The 24,200-nt window shown below is 43.7% G+C and overlaps 3 protein-coding genes across 6 annotated transcripts in view; 2 read left to right on the forward strand and 1 right to left on the reverse strand.

Moving 5' to 3' along the window:
* Nucleotides 1-312: 312 nt before the first annotated feature.
* Nucleotides 313-2,122, reverse strand: yipf6 (Yip1 domain family, member 6). Its single transcript, XM_041972246.1, has 2 exons — nucleotides 1,490-2,122; nucleotides 313-1,243 (listed from the first exon to the last, which is right to left on the reverse strand). Exons 1-2 carry the CDS (start codon nucleotides 1,826-1,828, stop codon nucleotides 887-889), a joined length of 696 nt encoding a protein of 231 aa, XP_041828180.1. The 5' UTR covers nucleotides 1,829-2,122; the 3' UTR covers nucleotides 313-886.
* On the forward strand, nucleotides 1,189-13,325 carry snapc1b (small nuclear RNA activating complex, polypeptide 1b). Its single transcript, XM_041972241.1, has 11 exons — nucleotides 1,189-1,268; nucleotides 8,030-8,223; nucleotides 9,281-9,437; nucleotides 9,514-9,654; nucleotides 9,794-9,898; nucleotides 9,975-10,121; nucleotides 10,922-10,975; nucleotides 11,702-11,764; nucleotides 12,048-12,180; nucleotides 12,861-12,938; nucleotides 13,014-13,325. Exons 1-11 carry the CDS (start codon nucleotides 1,209-1,211, stop codon nucleotides 13,049-13,051), a joined length of 1,170 nt encoding a protein of 389 aa, XP_041828175.1. The 5' UTR covers nucleotides 1,189-1,208; the 3' UTR covers nucleotides 13,052-13,325.
* A 1,188-nt stretch (nucleotides 13,326-14,513) lies between these two features.
* The window catches only part of syt16 (synaptotagmin XVI), a 56,684-nt gene continuing 46,997 nt past the window's right edge, over nucleotides 14,514-24,200 (forward strand). Inside the window, exon 1 of one of the 4 annotated variants that reach the window (XM_041971926.1) lies at nucleotides 14,514-14,701. In XM_041971926.1, the coding sequence (XP_041827860.1) occupies nucleotides 14,689-14,701 (13 nt within the window). In that variant the 5' untranslated portion in view covers nucleotides 14,514-14,688. The remainder of the gene's footprint in view (nucleotides 14,702-24,200) is intronic. The other 3 variants (XM_041971927.1, XM_041971929.1, XM_041971928.1) reach the window with 3 other exon arrangements.

Below are 24,200 nucleotides of genomic sequence, written 5' to 3' on the forward strand. Positions count from 1 at the left end.
TATAACATGTCTCCCTTGGTAGAGCAAATCTGTCAAGCAAAATATGGAACACAGACCACCGTTCTGTATGTTAGGATGCTGGACAGGACAGGGTAAAAAAAAAAAAAAAAAAAAAAAAAAAAAAAGAAAACACTAAAAACCATGACATGTCTGCAGTGTCCGGATAGTGCTCTTACCCAAAGGACCAAAAGACTTGTTCACGTTTAAGAAGAGTGGCTTGTGTAGGTTTGATGCATGGGCTCAGATAACTGATGGTAATCCGAATGAATGCCCAGGTGTTAGTAAGAACCAGTATCTTCATTTACCACCAAATCCAACTGAATTATTTTAATGATGGAATTAAAAATATTCTTCATTCAGTTTCAGTTCTGAAAAAGAAGAAGCTGAGAGCAAAATAAAGCAGCAGAAACATTTAAATGTTCTGCAGCGTACCCATGTCCTAACATCAAGGTTCGACTGTCTCATAAGAAGAAAACAAAGAAATGAAACGAAAACACAGGATCAGGACGCCGGCTTTCAGTCCGTCTGCATCAACACATCAGCTAAAACGTATCCTGATAAAAGGTATGAATGAGGCTTAAATTACACTCAGAAACACAGAGACACTGTAGCCCTAACAGTTCAAACATTCCTCGTTTCTACTGACGCAGTTTAAACACAACAAGAGATGAACAGGAAAGAACCATAAGCCATCTTCATCAGCTGCTCCTCTTCAGCTGCAGAGGTCTGACTGCTGCTCCTCGAGGAATCAGGAAGCATGTTTAGTTGTTCCAGAGTCTAAATGCCGTCTCAGAAGCTCAGAAACGCTCAGTCTTTTCAGCACCTATGTTCTTTATTCAAAGGCAGACCGAGTTCTCCAACTCCCCAAAAATCTTCACCCGCTCGGTCAGTGTTGCTTCTCTGCTGGCGTGAATGTCAGAACCATCCACCCAATCACGAAGTAGAAGAGAAACACAGGATAAACCACCAGGGCCTTGCGGTTGGGCGGCTGGCTGTTGGCGAGGAAGGCCGTGGAGGCGAAGGTGGACCAGCCAAAGGACGCCGTCACCACCACCAGCCGGACGACGGAGGTGACTGGCCCCGTTCCCCTGATCAGGACAATCCGGCAAACAACCATGGCAACTGTCAGAGGCAAAATGCAGTAACCCAGCACACACAGGCTCTGGAAGAAGGAGAGGGTGCCACCCAGCAGCTTGGAGTTGACAGTGATGATGATGGAGCCAAACCAGACGATGACGAAGACCTGGATGAGGAACCAACATCACCAAGTAAGTGGAAGGAATTCACTGCAAGACGAGCTGGGCAAATTCCAGGAAACATGATTTTTACTCATTTAATTAACAAGTCATTATTCATGTTTTATTTATCTTTTACTTGTGTGGGGTCCTCGCTCCCTTCCGAACCTCTAGCAGGTTCTGCTTCCTTGTTATGGGCTATAACACAACGTCAGGTTAGAACAAGGAAGGAAAAACTACCGTAGCACCAGTACCTCGGCAAACTGCGGTCCTCCCTGGTTGTTTTGGTCGGTCGCGCCACCCTGAAGCAGCAGAGCCAGCGTCACGCAGAGCAGCAGCGGGCCCCACAGGTCCCAGTCCCGCAGCAGAGTCGAGCTCCTCTTCGGGTACAGGACGTGGACGAACTTCTTCCCCACCGCCCGCAGATCTCGCAGGATGGTTTCTTTCACCGGCTCGTCCAACGTGGAAAACTCGTCGTCCGTCCTCGAAGGGCCGACAGGGACGGAGATGTCCCCTTCCACCGGAATGTCCTCCGATATGGAGACATCTGACAGCCCAGCGAACGGCTTGCTGGCCTCGTCTACTGACGCCATCTTTGTTCGGGGAGAAGCTCCGGTAATAATTCTGGGAGCAAAGACGATGACAGGTCCAGTCCACTGAACTCACCCTGAACCAGAATGTAGACAAAACCAAACTGCTGGTAGCTCCCTCAGCTAAAGTGGCTAGTGCTACTCCACGTCAGCTGGAGGATTGTTTACTTCCGCATTGCGATCAACGTCATATCCGTGTGGTACGTTCAGGTACAGCTGTAACAGCTCCGTCTTCAGAGTTGTGATGGTTGGAGACTTTCTATGATTCTGTGAAATACTACATTATTTCATTTAAAAGAAAAATTAAGCAAGTAAGAATACCGCATACTGACTAATTTTAAAAGCAAGAGAAGTCAGAAAATGGAGAACGTCGTAGCGTAGCGCCCGTTACATCTAATTTGTCTGCAAAAAGTTTTCGTGTTAGCCTAACTGGAGTATTATTAATGCACTATATCTTGTACATGACTCATTTTTAAGATGAAATAGTTAGAATTTATTTATTTTAGACTTGATTCAAGAAGGAGTTATCAAGGCCTTATCAGTCGTCTGACCGTGACAATAATTTAAACCAGTTATTGTGAAATTTTCTGAATTTAGTGGAGGAGTTTGCATTGCTGAAAATATTTATTTATTTATTTAAATGCTTTCTAAGTTTTGTGTATTTATTTCTTTGTTATATTTATATTGATCTATTTTCATGTACTTTTAATCAGTGTATAACTTGTGTGAGATAAAGAAAATCTGCTTAATCTGAGTTTTTTTTCACTCTAACATATAATTTTGTAGTCATTGTGTGTCTTTGTGCATAAAACAAAACAAAGAAAAAAGCAGTATTAGTGCCTTTTAAATGAAAATAGTTTGAATAGTTATTATCTTATACCTGTAATGTGTTTATAATATCATGTTATAACACATTCTTTATATGATTTATAATTAAATATTAATTATAATTGTCAGTCGTATGTTTTTTTTAAAGGTGCCTCAGAACACTTCTGGATAACGATGATAAAATTCTGGCTCAGGATAAAGGAAGTTTTGCAGGTTTTGGATGAAACAGTCTGGCTTCATGAAGAAGGGACATCTTGTTAGCATCAGGCTGGCTGTAGACCTGCTGGACTACAGTCTCCTCACCGACCCGGACAGCTTTCTGTAGAGCCCACTTTTATTTTTAGAGCTCTAGAAAAATGTGTTTTGGCTCAGATTTGTGTAACACAATCAGGACATTAGACAACCACAACAGCAGCTCCATCAGACGGAGCTTCACAACCATCTTTGTTATCCCGCAGCGTCAGACAGGGATGCCCAACATCCCCGTTTATTTCTGACTGCAGTCCCGTTTCTGGCCAGTAACATCCCACAGAGTTCCCTGGATGGTCTCAGAGTTACAGGTAAACATTATAGTAGTTGGCTCTCAGGTCTCTGTCAGCTTAGACTTGATTAGTTCCTGCTCTAAAGCTTCCGGCCTCCGTCTCAGTTTAAAAAAATGTGTCTGTTAAACAACCTGCAGCTACTGTTATCTGTAATCTCCAAGTAGAAATCAGCTTATGTGGGGATTACTATAACCAAAGACCCCTAACTAAGATGTCCAACAGATCTGTCCTCTGTTGTGAACTGCTGTAGTAGTAGTAGTAGTAGTAGTATTTATTCAGTCATCACACACAATACAATAAATATAAACATTCTAGATAATATAAACTAGTCAACAGTCTTAACATTAGGTAATGACTGAAAAGGCTGAAGCATGATGCTTATATATGCCTGTCCTACTTTCTTTTCAATTTAAGCTACCCTACAATTTAAGCTACAAAATCATTCACAACTGTAACCCTCAAAAATAGCTTTATAAACCATTCTTTTGAAAACCAAAAGCGATTTACACCCTCTAACATTTTTATTAGCATTGTTCCATAATTTTACCCCAACAATCGAAATACATCTCCTTTTAATCCCTGTTTTAGCTTTTTGTACAGCAAACTTACAATCATCTCTCAAATCATATTTGCACTCCTGTATTGAAAAAAACCTTTGTACACCGTCGGGGAGTGACTTTGTTTTAGCTCTAAACATGATTTGCACTATTTTATAATATACCAAATCCTTAAATTTCATAACATGTGATTTTATAAACATTGGATTAGTGTGATCATAGTAACCAGCCCTATTAATAATACGTATAGCTCGTTTTTGTAGTATGACTATTGAATTTATAGTCATTTTAAAAGTCGACCCCCACAATTCCACACAATAAGATAGATAAGGAAGTATAAGTGAACAATATATTATATGCAAGGCCTTATAATTTAATATATCCCTAGATTTATAGAGGATTGCTATTGACTTTAAAATCTTTCCTTTAATATAATCAATATGTTTTTTTCACTTTCATTTATCATCAATCACAACCCCTAAAAATTTTATCTCAAAAACTCTTTCAATTTCACAGATTTTTAATTTAATTTCCCCATCAATTCCTTTTTGATTTCCAAAAACCATGAATTTAGTTTTCTTAACATTAAGAGACAATTTATTAACATCAAACCACGTTTTGAGTATTTCTAGCTCCCTTTCAATAGCATACAAAAGTTCCTTTAAATTTTTCCCAGAGCAAAATAAGTTTGTATCATCTGCGAACATAACAAATTTTAACCTTTCGGTAACATTGCAGACATCATTAATATATAATAAGAAAAGTTTTGGACCAATCACCGATCCCTGGGGTACCCCACAGGTGACCTTCTGAAATCCTGACACAGTCTCATTAATTTGCACACATTGCTGTCTATTATCCAAGTAACTTTCCAGCCAAGAGTAAGCTATACCTCTTATTCCATACTTCTCCAATTTTCTCAATAATTGGCTGTGATCTATAGTATCAACAGCCTTCTGTAGGTCAATAAAAACACCAATAGAACACTCATCATTTTCTACTGCCTTTGTTTCTTCTACCATCTCCATTACTGCATATGTAGTAGTTCTATTTTCCCTAAATCCATACTGGTGTTCACGCAATAATTCATATTTACCAATGTAAAGATCCAATTGTTTTACAAACAATTTCTCTAATATTTTTGAAAATTGAGGAAGAAGGGACACCGGTCTATAATTATCCATGTAGTGCTTATCTCCATTTTTAAATATTGGTATTATCTTTGCTAATTTCATATTATTTGGAAAAACACCTCTTTGAAAAGACAGATTACATATATAAGTCAAAGGTCTTACAATAACATGATTCTAGAATGCGCCGCTAGGTGGCAGCAGCAATTGTAGTAGCTCTGTTTTAGATGGTGTCAGTCCCAGAGTTCTCAAGACCTGCTCAAAACAGCTATGTCCGATTCTCCAGCACCTGTTCAACACCAGCCTGAGTCAGAGAAGAATCCCGGTGCTGTGGAAAACATCCTGCCTTGTTCCAGTGCCTAAAAAACCACAACCAGCTGAACCAAAAGACTACAGACCAGTCGCCCTGACATCTCACGTCATGAAAGTCCTGGAGAGACTCTTACTGGCTCACCTCAGCAAGCAGGTGAACACCTTTCAGGACCCATTACAGTTTGCATACCGTAATGGGCTTGGGGTTGAAGATGCCATCATATACCTGCTTCAGAGAGCCCACTCTCATCTGGACCAATCAGGCAGCACTTTGAGGGTCATGTTCTTTGATTTCTCAAGTGCTTTTAATACGATTCAGCCTGCTCTGCTGTGTGAGAAGCTGCAGAAATTCCAGGTGGATCCCTCCACAACCACCTGGATTTACGACTACCTCACAAACAGACCACAGTTTGTGAGACTGAAAGGTTGTGTGTCTGAGATGGTGGTCAGCAGCACTGGAACACCACAAGGGACTGTACTTTCACCATTTCTATTCACGCTGTACACCTCAGACTTCCAGTACAACTCTGAGTTCTGTCATCTGCAGAAATACTCTGATGACTCAGCAGTTGTTGGGTGTATCAGTGATGGACAAGAAGCAGAGTACAGAGAACTGGTCGGTCAGTTTGTGAAATGGTGCGGTGACAATCATCTCATCTTGAATACCAAGAAAACAAAGGAGATGATTGTTGACTTCAGGAGGAACAAGAACACACATAGAAGTGTTTCCATCATGGGAGAGGAGGTGGAGGTGGTGGAGGAATACAAGTACCTTGGAGTTCAGCTGGACAACAGACTTGAGTGGAAAAGCAACACTGAGTACATTTACAAGAAAGGTCAGAGCAGACTCTACTTCTTAAGGAAGCTGAGATCTTTTAACGTCTGCACCAAAATGTTGCAAATGTTCTACAGGTCTGTTGTTGAAAGTGCAATCAGCTTTGCAGCAATCTGCTGGGGCAGCGGCATCAGAACCAGAGACTTGAAAAGAATTAACAAACTGATCAAGAAAGCCGGTTCTGTGCTTGGAGTAACTCTGGAGCCGCTGGAGTTGATCATCAAAAAAAGAATTCTGTACAAGCTGACGAAGATAATGGAAGATCCTTCACACCCCCTACACAACGGCGTGACGAAACAACAGAGTGTGTTCAGTGGGAGGCTTGTTCAAGTCCGATGCAAGACAGAGAGATACAGAAGATCCTTCCTTCCAGCAGCTATCAGGCTGAAGAACAAAGCCCTTAATTAATTAATGTGATTGTTTTACTAAAAAATTACTACTACTACAATATTGAATTTCCCTTTGGGATTAATAAAGTATTTTTCATTCATTCATAACATCTATTACTTCTTTAATAATTACCATGTCAATGGAATTTATATCAGTTGATGTTTTGTTTTGAAATTTTCTCACAATTTCAATTATATCATTTTCATGTACCCCATAAAGGAACATAGAACTGATATTACCATTAATCATATTTTCAAACAAATCTTTTTTATCATCAGGCACATCAATTTTGTTCGCCAAAGTAGTTCCAATACCCACAAAATAGTCATTGAACTCATCCACAATACTTTTTATGTTGTCCACTGAAGCATCAGAGCTGTTTAAAAAATAACTTGGAAATTCTGACTTATAAGATCTATTCCGAATTATATGATTAATTACTTTCCACGTCCTTTGTATGTTGTTTTTACTCTCCTCTAATATTTTATTGTAATATTGCTTCTTCTGTAATCTCATAATGGATATCAGTTTATTCTTATACATCTTATATTTTCCTTCACTTTCACTGGTTCTCAATTGTAAATATTTCTTATAGAGTAAATTTTTCTTTTTGCACGCTTTTTGCAAACTTTTTGTCATCCATGGCTTTCCTTTGTATTTATCCTTCATCCAGCACTTTCTAATAGGACAATGTTTGTTATATGGCTCTACAAATGTAAACAAAAATGCATCATAGGCCTGATTAGGATCATCAACATACACCTTGTCCCAATTGTAATTTATAAGGTCCCTCTTTAAGGCCTCAATTCTTTCTGGTGTCCTTATTCTTATTACTTTACAAGAAGGCTCACTCACACCAGCTGAACTTTTAACCTTTAAATGATGTGAAATCACAAAAATAGGAAGATGATCACTTATATCATTTAAAAGCAAACCATGTAATGACAGCTCCTGCCCACCAGAGGGCGATAGTCTTCTGTTTTGGATCAAGTAGTGAAGCATGAGACCATCAGACCGTCAGGATGTTCTGACTGCAAGTTGGCAATAAAGTTGGTTCTGGAGACACGAAGCAGTCTCTCCACCTACTAATCACTACAAAGACATCACATGACCTGTGTAAGCGTCTCAGCCCTCAGCAATACTTGTAAAATAAACTGTCTAAAACAGCTTTTGTTCGACCCTCCCTCCACCCGGAACGCTAACCCCTCCATTCTTCTCTAAGCAGGCGCCGGAGATTTCCTCTGAGCTTATGGTCATAAATTTAGATTGTAAAGCATTTTTTCCAGTTTTCATAGGTATTTTTTTATCTATTAAAAAAATTAAAATAAAATCTAAATGAAATACCCTGAACTTATTTAAAAAAAATATGCGTTTTTTTGTATATTATTTTTATAATGTTTCGTTTTTAATCTATCTTTTCACTCTGCTTATTAGTTCATTTTCCTGCTGTTGATTATTGTAGACCCCAAAGTTCAGCTCTGTTATTTAAACTCTACGTTGTTAGTAAAAATATTTAAAAACGCTGGAAAAAAATAGAATAAAAACCTGGTGGAGGCGTCGATTGATGATGACGTGGTAAATCCTCGACGGTGAGTGTGTTTATATTCCAGGACCTGAACCAGGACTGGTTGCAGTTGGCTTTCACGTGGGCCCGGTTCTGGGTAGGACCTGAGATGGACTTGTGGAAGAAACGGGTGAAGTCAGACTGCGAGGAGCTGCTGAGCCGCTTCCAGCAAACAGACTCGGTTCGCTTTGAGGTTTTCAGCAGCATTTGGAGGGAAATGAAGTTCTCTCATATTTTTTAGTAAGTTTCATCTGAAAACATCGTTGAATATTCAACAGTCACTTGATTCAGTTCACAACAAAGTTTCTGTTCTTTTAGTGCAGAAGTGATAAATATTGTTTGTGCGTGATAGAAAAATTAAATAGTTATAATATACAGTAGTTAATGACTTATTAGTGGAAATTTCAACCGCTGTAACAATAGCTGCGTGTTTATTGTAGTTCCAGCAAATAAAATGCCAGTAAGTTCCAGTATGAGAAAATATTCAGGCTGGTCTCAGTCAGGATTTACAGGACTTCATGCTTCAGTAACAGTTTAAGCCAAGTCAGTTATTCGGAAAGCACATTTAAAACCCACCGTTAAAGTCCAGGCGTGTGAGAAGGTGCTTCTTTCTTTGTTTCTACCCTGTCCTGTCCAGCACGGTGGCGGCAGAATGATGGTCTGGCTGCTGTGTCATGCCAAACACATTTGCTTTGCCAAGAGGAGCTTCGTGGGTAAAAGGCTCCTCTTGATCATCTGATCTTTATTTATTAATTTATTCAGTCAATCAATCAGGTTTATTTATTTTGAATTATGGAATTTATGTAGTCTTGTTGAGCCCCACAGAGGGGGCAGAAAAAAGGAGAATAGAGAAAAGAAGTAAAAAGAAAAGTAGAAGATGGAAACCAAAGCATCGCTTAGACACCTCAGTGCTGAGTCAGCATGCAGAGGATGAGGAAGGAGGAGGATCAGAGACGAGGCCACGCCTCCACGGAGGCTAGAGGCAGACTAGGGCGTTCCAGAGACCCGGGCCATCAGGAGCAATCCTGGAGCAAGAACCTAAGCCCCCCCACCACGAAGACCATCCAAGCCCAGCCCAGAGCCCCCCCCCCCCAAAAAAAGTTTGATTGATTGGTGTCAAGTGTGACCCTATCAGAGGTGATTACGGTGCTTCCTGCCATCGGTTCCTCTGAAAGTGGCTTTTAGTTGATTTAAAATCACCTTTTCAGGGACCTTGGAACTGAAAGCTTTCAGCTAGAAAGCGGACTCGTCTCCAACATTGTGAAGTAAGCATAAATAATCCTTTTGTTCGTTGCAGCGGGACCGTCGCCCACAAGAGACGGACATTCAGCCGCCTGGTTCTGGACACGGCTTACTGCTATCTCCTGCCACCTTTCAGCTTCCAGATCCGTGTGGGAGGTCTTTACCTGCTGTACAGTTTGTATCAGAGCCAGACGGCCTCGCCCCAGGAGCAGGTAAGGACCGCCGCATCCTCTCGCATCCTTAACGGGACATCACACGTTAAAGTTGTTCGTACGTCTCTGGCTGTAGATTCGTCTGGCCCTGAAGGACTGGGATGATGTCAAGAAGTTTGAGAAAGATGCTGTGGATGCTCAGCACTTTGACGTCGTCTACATCATCCAGCAGCTGATGTTCTGCAAAGCTTTCCACTTCACAGCCATGCCCACTGTGGTGAGCTCCTTGCCTCAAAATCACAGAGGTTTGGTGTGACCGCATGGCCCTCTGGGATGACTTCTTACTGCAGTCCAGCTTTGTTCAAATCAAAGTTACTTTGATAAAAAGAGGCTTCATTCATTTTGCTTCCTTCCAGCTTTTCTTCAAGAAGAACAGGAACCCTGAGAAGTCTGTGCTGTGCGAGCGGTTCCTGGAGCGAGCGTGCCGTCCCCAGGAGTTGATCAACATAGATCTGCTGGAGGTGAGCGGAGACCTACCTCCCCGTCCCCTCCTTTGGTTCCTCTAGTTTTTAACGTATAACGTTTGTGTTTCTGCAGGAAATGTCCAACATTCATGAAATGTACGAGAAGATGAAGACGTCGGCCATTTGTCGGGCGGATTCTTCTGTAAATCTGCTTCGTAAAGACGCTGTCTCTCAGCTTCGCAGCACCGTGATGGACTTCTACAAGTGGCAGCGAAGTAAGGTGAGACCTTACTGCAGAAAATGGTTCCAGTTTTCAGTGTTCACATTTTTCACACTTTCATCTTTCAGTACGTGCGCTGCATTGTGAAGCGAAGATGTTAACTCTGTCAGGCTGTTTCTCATCATGTCTTCTCCAGTCATTCTGCGTGTTTTCTGTTGTAACGTTCACTTGAATTTCTTCCCTTTATCTTGTCACATCTTTATCATGTAGCTTTCTGTTTCCTTTAGTCACGTCTTATCTTCTGGAGCAGAAAGGAAATCCTGGTATTTGAGATTCAGATCTGTTTGTTATGTGCAAGTTAACATGTAGTCAACAATGTAATAAAGTGTGTTAGACAAGAAGAACCAGTCAGTTCATCTTCCACACATGCTTAAAGGAAACAGACAGCCGTATGTCGTCAGCTTACTCGCAATCAGAAATTTGTTGTTTTCTGGGAACTAGTGGGAGCAGGTAGATGCTGAGCAGCATCCTAAATGTCATTGTGAACTAAAACAATCTCACCCTGCATGATTCAGAAATGGTGAAATTAAATCCTGACTTTTCTTCGTTGGAAAAATTCTCCCGGCGTGACGAATATTTTATTGGAGGTTTTTACTCCACATCCTGAGAGAAACATGTGACCACAGGTTACAGCGATAAACAAACGAAACCCAGCATTAAACCACGTGATTACAAACAGCTGTTTAAACATGTTGCTCTGTGTTTAAAAAGCTTCCTACTTCTAAAAGAAACCAGGGTTGTTGTGACTGAGCTGCAGCAGAGCTACCGTCTAACTCTGGTCACCGTCTTCTGTTTGACAGGACAGCGTTGACGAGGCTGAAGACGGTAACGAGGCCACATCTTCACAGCAGGAGGTGAGTTTGAGCTGCTCCTCCCACCATTCACAAAAAACCGTCACAATACAGCACCAACATGGAAACGCTGTCAAGAACAGTCCGAGTACAGCAGAAAGAAATGTGTGTTTTAGAAAACATCCAGCCAAACATGAAGGATTAAACAAGTTTAGAGCTCCCTCAGATCAGCGGATGTGTGGGCTGAATGCAGCAGAACAGGCTTTAACCTAACCAGACTTCTTAGATGCACCACGCCGAGCTGGATATCAGCTCATGGTGGATCGCAGAGTTTCACCGTAAAGCTGCCATCAGCTGTAAAACGGTGGGATCTGGCATCTCCACCAGTCTGAGATGTTCATGGAGCCACAGGAAGAAGAAAATCGAAATGAGAGTGAGCGTTGACCTTCAGCCTGGGGCCGGTCCTGGAGCAGGTCCTGGAGCCAGTCCTGGGGCCGGTCCTGGAGCAGGTCCTGGAGCCAGTCCTGGGGCCGGTCCTGGAGAGGATCTACTCATACAAGGTTGCATAATAAAACCCCAAATTCAGCAGGAAAAACACTGAAACTTTTGTTGGCAAAGTAAAACCTGTTTGTGAGGCTGGAAGTTCTCCAGCTATGAAGGATGATGCAGCTCAGCCGTCGGCTGCAGCCTGTACTCAGTCCTTTTCTTTCCTGGTTAAATGTTTCTCTGTGGCGGTTTTTCCGTCCACGTCAGCGTTGCTTCATGCTGACGGATGTTGTGTGTTCGCAGTGCTCGAAGAGAGCCGAGCTCCTCGCCTCCATCAAGTCTAAGGCCTTCGGAGAAGCAGCGGAGGTCTGTGGCTTCATTCATCTTCAGATTATTTATTAAGCTTTTATTTACACTTTCTCTTCCACCACTGCTCCTCTGTTGTTTTAAAAATTCTGTTTAAATTTCTGAAATCTTAGATTTCATCTTTTTTATTTAACATTTTCCTTCAGTAGTTATTTAAACTTTGAAAGTCATGTTGCTTCATTTATATTTGCCTTTGGAAAAGAAGCCGTGAAAACGTGTTGAATTTATTCAGGATGTAAAAATGGGGAGAAACAGAAAAAAGTTGCTTCTGTTTGTGTCTCAGACGTCCAAGTCGAGGCGTCATCGTCAGGTGGAGATGGATGGCGCTGAGCCCGGACCGGGCCCCGCCTCGCTTCGCGCCAGAATAACCAAACCCTCACTCAAATCCAGAACCAAGGAGGCCGTCCGGATCTCAGGTAAACCCTCCAAAAGGACTCCTTCAGGTAGCGGGTCCGTAGAGCCGAGCTTCACCTGGTCAGGATTCCTTCCATCATGTCGACGTCCGTTTTTTCTGCAGCTGTTGACTTCCAAGCAGGAAAAAATTCATCTCGTTTTTAAATGTTAGTATCTGTTTATACGGCATCATAAGAAAGGAAGATAAAGTCCTCTTCATCGTCTCTGTGGCCTGTCACTTCATTTCCTCCCTTAATGCTAAAAAAAGATGTGTGTGTTTGTGTGTGTAATAATAACTAGAAGCACTCGGAGATCTCAGACCTCAACCAGGCCATGGGGTCGCTCCCCTGACAAAACCCCAGTACACCGGTCTCAGGACGGGTCCGGGTCAGACATCGACCATGACGAGTTACCAGCTGTGATGTAGTCCTGGATCCAGGCGGTGATCCACATCACCCCCAAAACTCAAACTAATCACTCGTTCCTTTTTCCTGAAAACCTGGTGAGAATTCGTCCGTGACTTTTGGACGTGTTGCTGGCTGCTGCTGGACGTCTCCTCCGTCCGGGTGGATGTAGTAATAATATGAGACTTCCAGGGTCACATGACTAAGTTGAAGTGAAGCACTGATAAATAAAATGTGCTCTTTTCTCAGCGAGTGTGTTTTCTATAAAAGCTCCTGTGGCTTCCGCTGTCGTTTCCTAGGTGACGTGTGGAAAGAAGCGGATTCAACCACTCAGATAAACCGTCTGGTCTCGCTGGAAAGCTGCAGCATCACCGCAGGTGAGCGTCCTCAGGTTGCTCCACGCCGAGCCGCCGGACTTCAGGCTCTCACCGTGTTTTATCTTCTCCTTCCAGGAAACACAAAGATGAAGAAAAGATTCAAGAGGGAGTGAAAGAGAAGACTTAATCGGCCTTTTCACAGGTTTTACCAGCATTTGCTCTAAGTTTGATAATGCCACAGATAGCAGATACGTAGCATGTGTACTAATGATGGAGATAGTACACCACAGTACAGTTTTCTTTTACAAGTATTTATCATAGACATACAGTTTTAAAGCAGTTTTACCCTGATGGTTTTACCTGTGCAGCTGCTTCTGCTGCAGCTTGGTGTTTCTACCAACGATGAAATATTTCACTGTTTCATATATAAAATACTTTGTACTCTCAGTATTTGTTTGCTGATTTTTCCTGTGTGGCGTTTCAAGTTTATTAACTTAGAAATCTTGGTTGGTCAGTCTTTCCACCGATGATCAGCTCCACCTGTTCACTGGTTTAACACAAATATCTGATCAGCCAATCACATGGCAGCATTACTGTCCAGAAACATCTGAGCAGAATATGGACTGCAGACCCCTCGGTCACAATGGAAAACACCTCCCAAAGTGGTGGAGAATGAGGACTAAGATCCTGTGGGACTTCCAGATACAGACCGACAACATGGTGGAGGCCAACCAACCGGACATTGTGATCATGGATAAGCAGCAAAGGAAAGCCGTAGTGATGGATGTAGCATCCCCAACCATGGAAATATCAGGAAGAAGGAACAGGAGAACCTGGAGAAATACCAAGGACTCAAGGAAGAACTGGAGAAAGCCTGGATGAAATGTTTATTGGAGCACTGGGGGCCGTGTCCCTGGCACTGGAGAAGTGGCTCCACCAGATACCTGGAAAACCATCAGACATCTCCATCTAGAAGAGAGCAGTCCTAGGAACAGCTGAGATACTGGAGACCCCTCAAGCTGCCAGGACTCTGGTAGAGGACCCAAGTCGGAGATAAAGCCAGTCTACCCAGGAGAGATGGGAGGGTGGGGGAGGGAAGGGTTTATTTTGTATAAATGTACTCTAAAGCAGGGTTCCCCAACTCCAGTTCTCAGAGCCCACTGTCCTGCAGACTTTCTGAGTTTCCCTGCTTCAACACACCTGACCCGAATTACTGGCTCAGTAGCAGCTTTGTGCAGATCTTTTCAGAGATCCTTTTAATGTGAATCAAGTGCCTTGCAGCAGGGAAACATTAACACCTGCAGGATGGTGGGCCTGGAGGACCAGGGTTGAGAATCACCACCCTAAAGGGGTCCTTAGTGTGCCAAGAAAACACCTTGAACACTGTTACATATTACCATTACAAGGAAAATCAACCAAATCTAAAAATACATTTTTAAAACAAACGTTTAGTAACCAAAAGTAAAGTGAGAAGTAAATGTTTGAGGCAGTGGTGAATTTTTCTCAATGTTTACATTTCACTAAAGAAGCTGTTCTTTTTACCTACTTTTATCAACCCGGTTAAATGGCTTTTAGGTGTTATTGCACAAATACAAGTCATTTAATGGGCAGTAGTGAGAAGTCGGGATACAAAATGAGCACACGTCTACGGGAAATGGAAGTTTCCTACAGTCCTTGAAGGCACCGCGGTCCAGCGCTGTTGACTGCGGAGTCAGGTCTGGAGGACGAGGATGCGGAGCGGCGGGGCTTCTGCTGCTGCCTCCTCTTCTACCCGGTCCCGCCGCCAGCCTGAAGGAAAATAACCGCAGCCATGGCCTCGGACAGTAAGTTCCACCCTGTCCTCACACGTCCCTCGTGCTGGTTTTTAACCCCGCGCGAGGAAAAGGTGCTGTTTTCAGATGCGGTTTATTTTGGCTACCAGGAAGCGAAGGGGCGTGTAGGCCAGAGTAAACCTTTTCCATTTAAAGCTGTTTTCATGCAGCAGAATCACTGCATCTGGAAGTCTTTAGCAGTTTTTAAGTAATGGTGGTTTTGTTCTGATTCAGACTAATTTCTGATTGGCTGCTCCCTGCGGAGCTGATGTTGCCTCATCATGGCCACTTTATGGACGCCTTCATTTCTGTATTTTTCTACATCTTAACCAGGATCCCAAACACTGAACTGCAAATATAGTCTGCAGGTGGGAAAATAATATTTTCCAGTTGTGCATTTAACACAGGCCAGTCCGGAGGGAACGCCATCCAGGTGTGATCCAGGTGTGACACAGTTGCAGCTTAAATAACTCAGAAGTCCTGTTTCACTTCACTGATGCTTGTTAAGCAAATTATATGAAGTTTGCAGAAAATGTCAGTAACTTAGCGTTTGGTGGTTTATTTCTTTGTTTCTTGGCAACGATTCTTACACTGTTAGAAAATTCGTGAGGTAGACCAGATCCTGGTGTGGTAGTAGGGGATCGGTTCTGGTCTACTGTCCAGTGGTGGTAGACTGGATCCTGGTGTAACTAGTTCCACTGTGGAGCTGCTGGTATTGGGTCTGATCGTCATCCTAATGTCTTCCTCCACGAAGCCATTTGGTGGAAGATGAGCCCTCTAATCCTGCAGCACACTGCAGACCAGCTATACCTGTAACCTGTGTCATCTTCCCTGCTACGAGTCTTACCTGGGGACTGTAACGAGTGGTACCTGGGGTCTGGGACAAGTCGTACCTGGGGTCTGGGACAAGTGGTACCTCATGTCTGGGGGACTGGGACGAGTCTTACCTGGGGTCTGGGACAAGTTGTACCTGGGGACTGGGATGAGTCATACCTGGCGACTGGGACGAGTCGTACCTGGGGACTGGGACAAGTTGTACCTGGGGTCTGAGACGAGTGGCACCTGATGTCTGGGGGACTGGGGTGAGTCATACCTGGGGTCTGGGACGAGCGGTACCTCTTGTCTGGGGGACTGGGGCGAGTCATACCTGGGGTCTGGGACGAGTGGTACCTGGGGTCTGGGACAAGTCATACCTGGGGAGTTGTACCTCGTGTCTGGGGGACTGGGGCGAGTCATACCTGGGGTCTGGGACGAGTGGTACCTGGGGTCTGGGACAAGTCGTACCTGGGTAGTTGTACCTATTGTCTGGGGGACTGGGGCGAGTCATACCTGGGGTCTGGGACGAGTGGTACCCGGGGTCTGGGATGAGTCGTACCTGGGGTCTGGGACGAGTCTTACCTGGGGACTGGGACGAGTCATACCTGGGGTCTGGGACGAGTCTTACCTGGGGACTGGGACGAGTTGTACCTGGGGACTGGGACGAATTGTACCTCGTGTCTGGGGGACTGGGACGAATCATACCTGAGGTCTGGGATGAGTTTTACCTGGGGTCTGGGACGAGTTGTACCTCGTGTCTGGGGGACTAGGACGATGGTGCTGTTGCCTTGGGTTGAAAACGTGTCCGGGGTGGGCCGGCGCGCTCCGGCTGGTCTTTAGGCCTCTCTGTGTGGGTTCTCTGGGTTCGACCAGTGCTGCTGAGAATAGATGCAAACCAGCGTTGGAGCCCTTGTTAGCATGCTCCATCACACAGGAGGAGCAGCCAGCCGGTGGTGGGATGTGTTTCTGGTCTTCGTGGCCTACTTAGATCCTGCTTCCATGTCTAATTCATGGCTGTCTCCTCTCCGTCTGTGAAGGAGAGTGAGTTGAGCACCAGTTATTGCTGATGTGTGCATGTGATTAGCTGGATCAGGAAATTGCAGCTGCCTTGACATCCATGCAGGCTCCTGGGGCCTAATGATGGAGCTGTGCTGCCCTGCATTTAGCCTGGAACTCATCAAGTGAAGTCATCATAGACGAGTGTTTTCACCGTGCCCTGGAGGTGATGCTCACCATATTAAACAAGCTGAATCGGTGATCTGGACTAGTGACAAGCTCATTGGCTGAACCCCCTGACAGGGCAGGTGTTAAAAAAGAAGACCTGGTTAAACATCCCAGTCGTGTTTTTAGTTAAACATGTTCTGTGATCACCTCCATGGAGACATTAGTGTGAACAGGAATCGTATCTCAAAGAAAACACAGTAACGATCAGACAGGCCCACATCACACACAGTAACCATGGAAACATCAAACCTTCCACACCAGTAAATCTAGAGTGTGTCCTTTAGTGTGTGTGGGCTCTGTTATATGCTGAGTCAGCCCAACGCTGTCCAGACTGTGACTCAGGTCTTTAGTCCCTCTGTCCTGAGGGTTGTCTACATGGACGTTAAAATCACCAACGATAACTACTCAGATTGTAGCAGCAGCTCAATAAAACCATCAGAAGATGCTGCACAGTGTCCTGGTGGCTGGTAGACATTTAAATACATTATTTTAAAATAGGCCTTCAGCTGAAGAGCCACATATTCAAAAGAAGTAAAACTTCCAGGAGATAACTGCTTCCACTGGAAGGATTCATTAAATAAAACTGCTCCTCCTCTCCTGTTCAGTCTGACCTCACTGATAAAACTAAAGCTGGGAGGGGTTGTTTCCATAAGAGCAGCTGCTCTGTTATCTTGGTTTAACCAAGTTTCAGTTAAAAACATGAAATCGTGGTTGTTCTTAAAGATAAAATCATTAATTAAAATGTTTCCTGCTGAAGATGAACCTTTAATAAAGCTACTGGATGGTGTAGAATAGTTTAGCCTATGTCTGGGGGGGCTGTGGCCCACAGGGTCTGTTAACTACTGGGAGAGCTTCTAGAAAGCAGCTCTCTGTGTTCTAGCAGAGCTACGTTCCTCCTGGACCCTCCACACATCATACATCCCAAACATGAAGCTGGTGGTGGGACAGGAGGGGACATAAAAGAAAACTGGAAAAATGCTTTACAATCCCTACATCTACTTTTATCAACATAGAATTTGGCTAAAATGAATGTTAAATTCATGAGTAAAGATCGTCCCAAATCTGTGTGGGAAACCAGCTTTAACTGGGTATTTAAGAGTTTTACAGAAATGTCTCGCTTCATTAGTTAAGAGATGTCTATACGGTAAGGACCAAGCCGTGTCCTCGGTACGTCTCCAGGTAAACTAGTCCAGTCAGACCGAATCTGGAGCAGACAGGAAGTTGCTGGTTGAACGACAGGAAGGCTCCAGATCCGTGAGACAGGAACAGAGAAGCTTCCAGCAGAAGGACCGGCATCCAGTCCAGTAGGAAGCTGTCTGGGAGCTCTGAGAGCAGGAGAAGATTGATGAATTCCATCAGGTTTAAATCACTGATCCATGAAGGAAACACTGAACCAGTTTCCAGAGAACATGCTTTTGTTCTGGTGGGAATATTCCTGTTGCTCCATGAAAGCCTGATAACTTTATGGGAATTTTGGGAAGGTCATAGCCGCAGACCAGAGGAAATCTCCGGCGCCTGCTTAGAGAAGAATGGAGGGGTTAGCGTTCCGGGTGGAGGGAGGGTCGAACAAAAGCTGTTTTAGACAGTTTATTTTACAAGTATTGCTGAGGGCTGAGACGCTTACACAGGTCATGTGATGTCTTTGTAGTGATTAGTAGGTGGAGAGACTGCTTCGTGTCTCCAGAACCAACTTTATTGCCAACTTGCAGTCAGAACATCCTGACGGTCTGATGGTCTCATGCTTCACTACTTGATCCAAAACAGAAGACTATCGCCCTCTGGTGGGCAGGAGCTGTCATTACATGTGTCGCTTCACAGCAGTTCACAACAGAGGACAGATCTGTTGGACATCTTAGTTTGGGGTCTTTGGTTATAGTAATCCCCACATAAGCTGATTTCTACTTGTCCCTTCTTCATGAAGCCAGACTGTTTCATCCAAAACCTGCAAAACTTCCTTTATCCTGAGCCAGAATTTTATCATCGTTATTGAGAGAAGGTCCATTTTAGGTTTTTGAATTAAAGAAATAATACGTTGAGTCACTGAAGAGGAAACGATCCAGTAAGCAGACTTTCTGTATAAACGTCTGTTAAACTGAAGCCACTCAGAGAAGATTTCTACTTGATTAATCTGAGCTGGGAAATTCTTTCTCTGTATTTAACCATCCTGGTCGCTGGGGGCAGGGTGCTACCAGATTCCGGGCGGCGTGGCTCAGTGGGCACTAGAGCGGTCGTCTTGTAGCCTGAGGGTTGCCGGTTCTATCCTCAGCCTATCGAGGTGTCCCTGATGCTCCTGATGGGTCGTGGTTAGCACCTTGCTTCCGCCATCAGTGTGTGAATGTGTGTGTGAATGGGTGAATGTGATGTATAATGTAAAGCTTTGGGTATACAAATATATAAATACAGACTAGTTACCATGAATTAGTAGATTATAAATGAATCCAAATTTTGTACAGAGCAAAGAACCAACCATGACCCAGAATCAGAATCAGTTTAAGAGTGAAAAACCCCAACGTGAAGCATCTCGGTGTTTCTGTTCCGGGACTAAAACTCTGGAAAAATTGTCCTGAAAATATAAAAACTCTGCTGTCGAATGAAGATGTCGAATAATTATAAAATTGTACTTTGAGATCTGCGGAGCTCATAAAACACATTTGGTTCACACAGCTGACTGGTTTTTCTTGTAAAATATTAATGAAATTTAAAATTGGCTTTATGTGTTCTGTGGTAAAGGGAGGAGTTATACAAGCTTTGGCTTCATTTTATCCCGTTCATTAATTTTTCTGTCTGTTGTGTATTTGCCTCCACTGGAGGAAGCAACTAACAGACCAGCAAAGAATAAAGAGAAAAAAGAATAAATGCTTTTTGTTGTTTTGTGTTTTCTAGTCATGCTGAGGAAACTTGTCTCAGTAGTTGGTGTTTGTGCTTGACGCCGTCCTGAGTCCTGGCTTTTACACTCGGCTCCGCCGCGTCCTGTTTCTGTCTGCTGGGAAGGATGTGGTCTCGCCCACCGGGAGATGTGCTGATGGACGGCAGCTCTCTGGTTTCATCCAGACGACCAGCTTGTCGCTGGTCTTAGAGCTTTGTGTAGAAAAGAAGGGAAAGACGGCCATGGCCAGCAAAGAAGGAAGCAGAGAAGTTCGGTCCACAGGTAGAGACACAGGCAGATCAAAGTGTGCTGGGGAATGTTGTCCTGGTAGAAAGTCTGAGTTCAGCTCGTTTTTCTGCTGTTTGCGGCTGATAATGTTGTTACTGACAATGATTGCTGGGACTGGAGACAGTGGGTCGCGTCTGGGCTTTCTGACTTGTTTAGAGCTTAGGAGAGGCAGATTTACTAAGGTATGTTTTCTTTGGTAATAAAACTAATTGTTATTAACCTGATACAAGGCCAATTCCAGAAAGATAACGTGTAAAATGTAAATTAAAACGAAATACAATAAATAGCTGGCCAGGATGTTCAGGGTCTGCGGTGCAGAGTTCAGCTTCCAGGCAGCCTGATGGACGGAGCCGTTCTCCAGTCTGCTGGACCCGAACCCGAAGCTGTAAGACGGGTGGTGGTTGGATAAGCTGCGATGTGGAGCGCTGTATGAATGAGGCGGGTGCTGTGGAAGACACCATCCTCTCAGCTGTTCTCCCAGTAGAAGAAAACCAACATGTCAGAGGATGAAACGGAGACGTTTCACCATGTGATGGAAAATATGAGCAACACATCTGTAAAAAGTAGTTCCAGGGTGATGTTGAGCATGGTGTAAAAAGTAGTTCCAGGGTGATGTTCGGCACGGTGTAAGAAGTAGTTCCAGGGTGATGTTCAGCACGGTGTAAAAAGTAGTTCGAGGGTGATGTTCAGGCATGGTGTAAAAAGTAGTTCCAGGGTGATGTTCAGGCATGGTGTAAAAAGTAGTTCCAGGGTGATGTTCAGCATGGTATAAAAAGTAGTTCCAGGGCTATGTTCAGCATAGTATAAACAGTAGTTCCAGGGTGATGTTCGGCACGGTGTAAAAAGTAGTTCCAGGGTGATGTTCAGCATGGTATAAAAAGTAGTTCCAGGGTGATGTACAGCATGATATAAAAATTAGTTCCAGGGTGATGTTCGGTACGATGTAAAAGTAGTTCCAGGGTGATGTTCAGCATGGTGTAAAAAGTAGTTCCAGGGTGATGTACAGCATCATATAAAAATTAGTTCCAGGGTGATGTTCGGTACGGTGTAAAAGTAGTTCCAGGGTGATGTTCGGGACGGTGTAAAAAGTAGTTCCAGGGTGATGTTCGGCACGGTGTAAAAAGTAGTTCCAGGGTGATGTTCAGTATGGTGTAAAAAGTAGTTCCAGGGTGATTTTCAGCACGGTGTAAAAAGTAGTTCCAGGGTGATGTTTAGCACGGTATAAAAAGTAGTTCCAGGGTGATGTTCAACATGGTGTAAAAAGTAGTTCCAGGGTGATGTTTGGCATGGTATAAAAAGTAGTTCCAGGGTGATGTTCAGCATGGTGTAAAAAGTAGTTCCAGGGTGATGTTCGGCACGGTGTAAAAAGTAGTTCCAGGGTGATGTTCGGCACGGTGTAAAAAGTAGTTCCAGGGTGATGTTCAGCATGATGTAAAAAGTAGGTCCAGGGTGATGTTCAGCATGGTGTAGAAAGTAGTTCCAGGGTGATGTTCGGCATGGTGTAGAAAGTAGTTCCAGGGTGATTTTCGGCATGGTGTAAAAAGTAGATCCAGGGTGATGTTTTTAGCATAGTGTAAAAAGTAGTTCCAGGGTGATGTTCAGCATGGTGTAGAAAGTAGTTCCAGGGTGATGTTCGGCATGGTGTAAAAAGTAGTTCCAGGGTGATGTTCGGCACGGTGTAAAAAGTAGTTCCAGGGTGATGTTCGGCACGGTGTAAAAGGTAGTTCCAGGGTGATGTTCAGCATGATGTAAAAAGTAGGTCCAGGGTAATGTTCATCATAGTATAAAAAGGAGTTCCAGGGTGATTTTCAGCACGGTGTAAAAAGTAGTTCCAGGGTGATGTTTAGCAGGGTATAAAAAGTAGTTCCAGGGTGATGTTCAGCATGGTGTAAAAAGTAGTTCCAGGGTGATGTTTGCCATGGTATAAAAGTAGTTCCAGGGTGATGTTCAGCATGGTGTAAAAAGTAGTTCCAGGGTGATGTTCGGCACGGTGTAAAAAGTAGTTCCAGGGTGATGTTCGGCACGGTGTAAAAAGTAGTTCCAGGGTGATGTTCAGCAAGATGTAAAAAGTAGGTCCAGGGTGATGTTCAGCATGGTGTAGAAAGTAGTTCCAGGGTGATGTTCGGCATGGTGTAGAAAGTAGTTCCAGGGTGATTTTCGGCATGGTGTAAAAAGTAGTTCCAGGGTGATGTTCGGCATGGTGTAAAAAGTAGTTCCAGGGTGATGTTCAGCATGGTGTAAAAAGTAGTTCCAGGGTGATGTTTGGCATGGTATAAAAAGTAGTTCCAGGGTGATGTTCAGCATGGTGTAAAAAGTAGTTCCAGGTTGATTTTCGGCACGGTGTAAAAAGTAGTTCCAGGGTGATGTTTTTAGCTTGGTGTAAAAAGTAGTTCCAGGGTGATGTTCAGCATGGTGTAAAAAGTAGTTCCAGGGTGATGTTCGGCATGGTGTAAAAAGTAGTTCCAGGGTGATGTTCGGCACGGTGTAAAAGTACTTCCAGGGTGTTGTTCGGTACGGTGTAAAAGTACTTCCAGGGTTATGTTCAGCACGTGTAAAAAGTAGTTCCAGGGTGATGTTCAGCACGGTGTAAAAAGTAGTTCCAGGGTGATGTTCAGCATAGTGTAAAAAGTAGTTCCAGGGTGATGTTCAGCATGGTGTAAAAAGTAGTTCCAGGGTGATGTTCAGCATAGTATAAAAAGGAGTTCCAGGGTGATTTTCAGCACGGTGTAAAAAGTAGTTCTACGGTGATGTTTAGCAGGGTATAAAAAGTAGTTCCAGGGTGATGTTCAGCATGGTGTAAAAAGTAGTTCCAGGGTGATGTTTGGCATGGTATAAAAAGTAGTTCCAGGGTGATGTTCAGCGTAGTGTAAAAAGTAGTTCCAGGGTGATTTTCGGCACGGTGTAAAAAGTAGCTCCAGGGTGATGTTTTTAGCTTGGTGTAAAAAGTAGTTCCACGGTGATGTTCGGCACAGTGTAAAAAGTAGTTCCAGGGTGATGTTCGGCACGGTGTAAAAAGTAGTTCCAGGGTGATGTTCGGCATGGTGTAAAAAGTAGTTCCAGGGTGATGTTTGGCATGGTATAAAAAGTAGTTCCACGGTGATGTTCAGCACGGTGTAAAAAGTAGTTCCAGGGTGATGTTTTTTTTGCATGGTGTAAAAAGTAGTTCCAGGGTGATGTTCGGCATGGTGTAAAAAGTAGTTCCAGGGTGATGTTTGGCATGGTATAAAAAGTAGTTCCAGGGTGATGTTCAGCATGGTGTAAAAAGTAGTTCCAGGGTGATTTTCGGCACGGTGTAAAAAGTAGTTCCAGGGTGATGTTTTTAGGATGGTGTAAAAAGTAGTTACAGGGTGATGTTCAGCATGGTGTAAAAAGTAGTTCCAGGGTGATTTTCGGCATGGTGTAAAAAGTAGTTCCAGGGTGATGTTCGGCACGGTGTAAAAGTACTTCCAGGGTGTTGTTCGGCACGGTGTAAAAGTAGATCCAGGGTGATATTCAGCACGGTGTAAAAAGTAGTTCCAGGGTGATGTTTAGCACGGTGTAAAAAGTAGTTCCAGGGTGATGTTCAGCATAGTGTAAAAAATAGTTCCAGGGTGATGTTCAGCATGGTGTAAAAAGTAGTTCCAGGGTGATGTTCAGCATAGTGTAAAAAGTAGTTCCAGGGTGATGTTTAGCAGGGTATAAAAAGTAGTTCCAGGGTGATGTTTAGCAGGGCATAAAAAGTAGTTCCAGGGTGATGTTCAGCACGGTGTAAAAAGTAGTTCCAGGGTGATGTTTAGCACGGTGTAAAAAGTAGTTCCAGGGTGATGTTCAGCATAGTGTAAAAAGTAGTTCCAGGGTGATGTTCAGCATGGTGTAAAAAGTAGTTCCAGGGTGATGTTCAGCATGGTGTAAAAGTACTTCCAGGGTGATGTTCAGCATAGTGTAAAAAGTAGTTCCAGGGTGATGTTCAGCATGGTGTAAAAAGTAGTTCCAGGGTGATGTTCAGCATAGTGTAAAAAGTAGTTCCAGGGTGATGTTCAGCATGGTGTAAAAAGTAGTTCCAGGGTGATGTTCAGCATGGTGTAAAAGTACTTCCAGGGTGATGTTCAGCATAGTGTAAAAAGTAGTTCCAGGGTGGTGTTCAGCAGGGTGTAGCATCTCTTCTTCTAACATGTCTGGAAACATCTCGGAAGTGAGGAGACCAGTTTCTGGAGTTTTAGGAGAGGAATGTTGTCCCATTCTGGTCTGATGCAGGATTCTAGCTGCTCTACAGTCCTGGACCTTGGTTGCTGGATTTCTGCTTCCATGATGCTCCAGATGTTGTGTACTGGTGAAAGG

This window comes from Melanotaenia boesemani, chromosome 20 (assembly GCF_017639745.1).
Source record: "Melanotaenia boesemani isolate fMelBoe1 chromosome 20, fMelBoe1.pri, whole genome shotgun sequence".
NCBI lineage: Eukaryota > Metazoa > Chordata > Actinopteri > Atheriniformes > Melanotaeniidae > Melanotaenia > Melanotaenia boesemani.